The 5,700-nt window shown below is 44.4% G+C and overlaps 1 gene segment (V, D, J or C); it reads left to right on the top strand.

The window, feature by feature from the left end:
• The first annotated feature begins 2,138 nt into the window (after positions 1-2,138).
• Positions 2,139-2,625, top strand: LOC115271153. The segment is given in 2 exon segments: positions 2,139-2,187; positions 2,318-2,625. Coding segments are annotated over 2 exon segments (357 nt in total).
• The last annotated feature ends 3,075 nt before the right edge of the window (positions 2,626-5,700 follow it).

The following is a 5,700-nucleotide window of genomic DNA, read 5'->3' as shown; positions in this document are numbered from 1 at the left end:
CCCTGCCTCCTCCCCCCAGGCTCTCAAGCCTAGGAGGGAGGGAGGAGGAGAAGCGGCGCCCGCACCGCGGCCACTCGGAGTCTCCCCCTCCCTCCCAGGTTCTCAAGCCTGGGAGGGAGGGCGAGTACCGGCGGGTGAATCAGCTGTTTTGCGCGCTGTGGCGCGCGAGCGGCAGCAGCAGCGGAGGTGAGCTAGGGTGGCCGGGGCACATTTTTAGGGGCGGCATTCTGGCGCCGGCCATGCCGCCCCTAAAAATGTGCCGCCCCAAGCACCAGCTTGCTTTGCTGGTGCCTAGAGCCAGCCCTGGTGACATCCACACATTTTCCTAGCTTCCTACAGGCAGCCCTCCTGCTCTGCTACTAATGCTGGGGGATGTGCCATATGTCCCCTAATGCTACCAGGAGAACCCAAGCAGAATGCAAACCGGAAAACAGAGATTTCATCTTCTCTGCAAATGCCACAATGTTTGTGTGGGTCAGTCTTAGGTAAAAAATGCATTTCCTCTCCTGGGGTCCATGTGTTGCTTGGGTGGGTTCAGCACAAACAAAATTCATCATCACTGTAATGAGTTTTGTGCAGGAATCTCTAGCCCACTACATTACGATCCAATGTCAGATCCTGTAGAAATGAACATTTGAGCTGAAATATATCACTGTCCATCGCACACAGAGCAAGCATTTCTGAATATGCTTGAATGTGATTGCTTAAAAATGGCATGCCATTGTGTTACCATGGCTTACCACTGGCACAGTTCCACTGAAGTCAGCAATTACACTACAGTCAAAGTGGTGTTACAGAGAGATGAATCACGTCACCATTTTCATGGATTTCTATTTATAGTCATACGTAATATTTTAACCCTCTGCACCATGTCTTACATACCACAGTGATAGGTGCTATGGAAAAATAAGACTGAGTAAAAGAGAAACTCAGACAGATTTGTACATACTATAGAGCATGGTCTCTGGGTGAAAGCCAGGTCTACACTAGAAACTTTTCTTGGTATAGTAATGTTAGTTAGGAGTGTGATTTTTAACATTTTGATACCAGCAGAAGGCCTCGTGTAGATACATTACATCTACCAAAAAGCACTTTTGCCAATATAGGTTATTTAGTTTGGAGAAATGGTATTATCTATACCAGCAAAAACATTCTACACTACAAGAATTTTGCCAATGTGCATACACCAGCATATCTGTACCGATCAACCTTTTATAGTGCAGATTAGGCTGAAGACACAACAGGTGTGCAACTTAATGGCATGCGTCTGACGAAGTGGGCATTCACCCACGAAAGCTTATGCTCCAATACTTCTGTTAGTCTATAAGGTGCCACAGAACTTAATGGCATGTTACTCACCAGGCAATCCAGAGGGTCAATTTAACAGTAATTATAAAGCCTGGATGTTTGCAAATTAAATATTCTGGCTTGTTATTCAGTAGTTCAGACTAGCTGAGGAGCCGATTGATTCCCTCTGGTCTTAAAATCGATGATTCTATGAAGATATTGAACTCCGATTTAAAGACTCTCATACTTGGTGCTACCACCTCCACGCAAGGATATACAACAGTGATACAGCCTAATGGAGGAAAAGAGAGTGGATCATTCAGTCTTTTAAAAACAGTATTTTATAGTTGTGTATAATACCTAACAGCACAAGGCCAGATGCACTCACTCTCACTGTTGTAGTGTTAACACCCTCTTTGCACGCACACTGCACAGGTGTAAATTATTCTACAAGGTGCCAGGTAACAGGAAATCAAGCCCCTGGCCTACAGATCTCTTAACAAACTTTTACCTCTTTGTGCACCTCTAATGAAAATTATTCCAAAGTCTCTAGCAAAGAAATATCCCTGATCCCAAGCAAGGGTTACATGCTACCAGCAACACAAATGCTGGATATTGAGCTAACACACAAATTGAGCCTTATCCTTGTTTTCTGAATGCAACTTTCTCTATAATTAAATGGGATTTAATGTGCACAGCCCCTCTGCAATCTCTGTACTGGGGCACAGGAAATGCACATTTACATAGAGCTCTTTTGCCTATTACCACCCTGGTGCCATTTCCATGCTCTGAGTGTCGTATATAAATGTTAGGGTTTAACTCTTCACGTATGTCAGTCCAGAAATATCAAGATGATCTCACAGACTCAGCTGATTTGGCTCCTTGTACTTTGGATACAGGGTAAGATCAGAAAAAGGGTAAACATTAACAACTTGTTTGAAAAGAATATTGGAAAAATTAAAAAATGCAGTTTCCTTCTGTTAGACATTAATTCATTTGAACAGTCTTATATTCTGATTATTTTATGCAGACTCCAGTGGGGACATTCTCATGACTCAGACTCCAGAACTGCTGTTGGTATCTCCAGGAGACAGAGTCACTATCAACTGCAAAGCCAGTTCCAGTGCTAGTAGCAACATGGCCTGGTACCAACAGAAATCAGGACAAGCTCCTAAGCTCCTTATCCGCAGCGCTTCCACCCGTCCCTCTGGGATCCCAGACCGGTTCAGCGGCAGTGGGTCTGGCACCGACTTCACATTTACAATCAGCCGAGTTGAAGGGGACGATGCTGGAGATTATTACTGTCAGCATTATTACGGCACCCCTCTCACACAGTGATACGGAGCAGTACAAAAACCTGCCTGCTCTCTGGAGTTTCTATTGCTCGATGCAACAGCTGCTTTCTGAACAGTCACAGGTTCAGTTTAACTGTTGCTGTCACACACAGTAGCCCCCTGTCTCTCAGACTTTGGACGCTTCACCCAACAGTCCAGTTCTCCCACTTGGCCATAGAGCTCTCACCCTCACATACCCAGTGATTCACTACATTACAGTCAGCAGTTTCCCTTCTACTTTTAATGTCTGTCTGTTCTTAATAGTTACGTGTAATTTCCCACTGACATGATATAATCCTCGCACCTTTTGGAGAAGTTTACATAGAGGATAAATGTCCTACAATTTATCAATAACGACTCATCATGATCCTACCCAACAGAGAAACCAGGTGTTATTCACAACAGGATTTCTGTAGACTACTAGGAAAATGGTGTAAAAGACATCTGCATGACATGCATTATATGGGGACAAATCTATAGCCACCTTGGAATTCAAAATTGTCACTACACTATATACTGTAACAACACAGGTTAACTGGTCAAAATGAACCATAGGCTCCCCGCTACATTACAACTTTCCCTGTCTCCATGAGACTTGTAAAATGTGATCGCTGACATTTGTAAAATACACTTTTTATTGTTGTGTAGTCAACAGCTAAGAAATTCTAGCCATAAAGCAAAGCCTCCCTGCTTCCCCCTGAAAATCCCTATGAACTGAAGAATATAAACACTGAATATAAATCAAGATGGTTCCAAGTGATCAGTGACACAGACATAGGAGGACACTCAGCATATGGGCAAACTAAAGCTTAATCTCATGGACACCAGTGCAGATCAGAACTCCATTGAAGGCAATCACATTACACTGTTTAAAACTGATGCTAAGAGAGAGAAGACTCAGAGGCATAAAATAGAAGAGCCATGTACCGCACTGATCCTTGTCTGCAACTCTCACTGCCATTAAATGGTATTTGCTCCTTCCCTGCAGTCTCCGCACTGGGCCACAGGGCATGCATATTTACATAGAGATATTTTGCATATTTCCACCCGAGTGACATTTCCCTGCTCTACAGAGCAGATATAAATGTTACAGGTTAATGCTTTATGTTCCTTAGCTGGGGCAGATATAAATGTTACAAGTTAATGGTTTATGTTCCTCAGCTCAGTCTCTTTCAGTCTAGAAGCATCAAGATGATCTCACAAATCCAACTTCTCTGCCTCTCTGTGCTCTGGATTCAGGGTAAGGAAAGCAACAGGGGAGAGGTTAACTTAAAATAATTTGTTACCAAGATGTAGGTAACGAGGACCATGGCTCTTAAATCCCTGACTGCCAGTGACAGACATGTTCTAAATCACATTAAATAGACGAGTGAGTTTGTTTCTTGAGACCACAATAGCTCTTAATTATAAGGAGTGTCAGAAGGTATGAATATAGCTACACTTTTAAAAGAAGAATAAGACACTAACATTGCCTCATCCCTTTGTTAAACTGTATTTGATTTACACTGACTTTATGTTCCTTTATTTTAATGTTGCTCTCCATGCAGGATCCAGAGGAGACATCCTTGTGACTCAGACTCCAGAATTCCTCTCAGTGTCACTAGGAGACACCGTCACTATCAACTGCAAAGCCAGTTCCAGTGCTAGCAGCTACATGGCTTTGCACCAGCAGAAACTAGGACAAGCTCCTAAACTTCTTATCTACAGCACTAACTCTCGTCCCTCTGGGATCCCAGACCGGTTCAGTGGCAGTGGGTCTGGCACTGACTTCACTTTTAAAATCAGCCGGGTAGAAGCTGATGATGCTGGAGATTATTACTGTCAGCAGCATAACAGCTACCCTCTCACACAGTGATACAGACCAGCACAAAAACCTCCCTGCTCTCTTCAGCCTCCTCTCACTGTAGTGAGTGGCTACTTAATGCTTAGCACTACAGTGGCACAGCTGCAGCATTTCTAGTGAAGACACAGCCCGAGTTTCTGCAGTTTCTGTTCCTCTGGTGTTCCAGCTGCATCCTGCACATCACAGTATCTGTGCACCTAACGCTGTCCACGTGGGTGGTTCGGTTGAGTTAACTATGTCTCTCCGGGATGTGGATTGTTCACACCCCTGAGGAACGTAGCTATGCTGGTGTAACTTTTCAGCACAGACCAGTCCTGTGGAACTGCTGCCCCTTACAGGGCAGATTCGGCTCCCTCACTCCTCCAACCAATTCTTTCCTGTCATTCCTTGACCCCTCACCATTCAATAGCCCTTGGGCTGGAATTTGTGTTACTCCTGACATTATACTGTAATGTGATCACTCAGCCACTTTTGAATGTGTCCTTGAGTTTGAGAACCTTACCAAGTGGCACAGTTAATTTCTCTTTTCCCTCTGTTGTTCTCTAACTTTTCTACAGTTGGAGACATTCTGAAAAATTAGAGTGTGGCAAAAGGAAAATACAGTAACTCCTCACTTAACGTCGTCCTGGTTAACATTGTTACATTGCTGATCAATTTGAGAACTTGCTTGTTTAAAGTTGCGCAATTGCTTCCTTATACCATTCTTTGGTGGCCGCTTGCTTTGTCCACAGCTTTCAGAAAGAGCAGCCCGTTGGAGCTAGCTGGTGGGCATTTGGAACTAGGGTGACCGGCAGCCCCCTATCAGCTCCCCTAAGTTCCCTGTGTGGCAGCCATCTAGCAGGCTATCAATTGCCGGGCAGTTCAGCTGTCCCTCCCCCCACCGCCATGTGCTGCTCCTGCCCTCTGCCTTGGAGCTGCTCGCGGGAGCCTCCTGCTTGCTGTGCGAGGGCGGGGGAAGGGGGTGTTAACCCCTGAGGGCTCAGCCGCATGCTAGTTCATCATTTCACAGAAAGGCATTCCCTGGGAAATATCCCACCCTCTGACTCCACCACCTCAACCAAGCTTCACAATCATCATTGCTGTGTACAGTATTGAATTGTTTAAAATTTATATTGTGTGTGTGTGTGTGTGTATATATATATATATATATATATATATATATATATATATAGTCTTTTGTCTGTCGAAAAAAAATTCCCTGGAACCTCCCCCCCCCCTCTTTCCCCATTTACATTA

This window comes from Terrapene carolina, unplaced genomic scaffold, assembly GCF_002925995.2.
Source record: "Terrapene carolina triunguis isolate 2854851 unplaced genomic scaffold, T_m_triunguis-2.0 Scaffold66, whole genome shotgun sequence".
Taxonomy (NCBI): domain Eukaryota; kingdom Metazoa; phylum Chordata; order Testudines; family Emydidae; genus Terrapene; species Terrapene triunguis.
The sequence above is the reverse complement of the archived record's forward strand: the minus strand, read 5'-3'. Positions and strand labels throughout refer to the sequence as shown.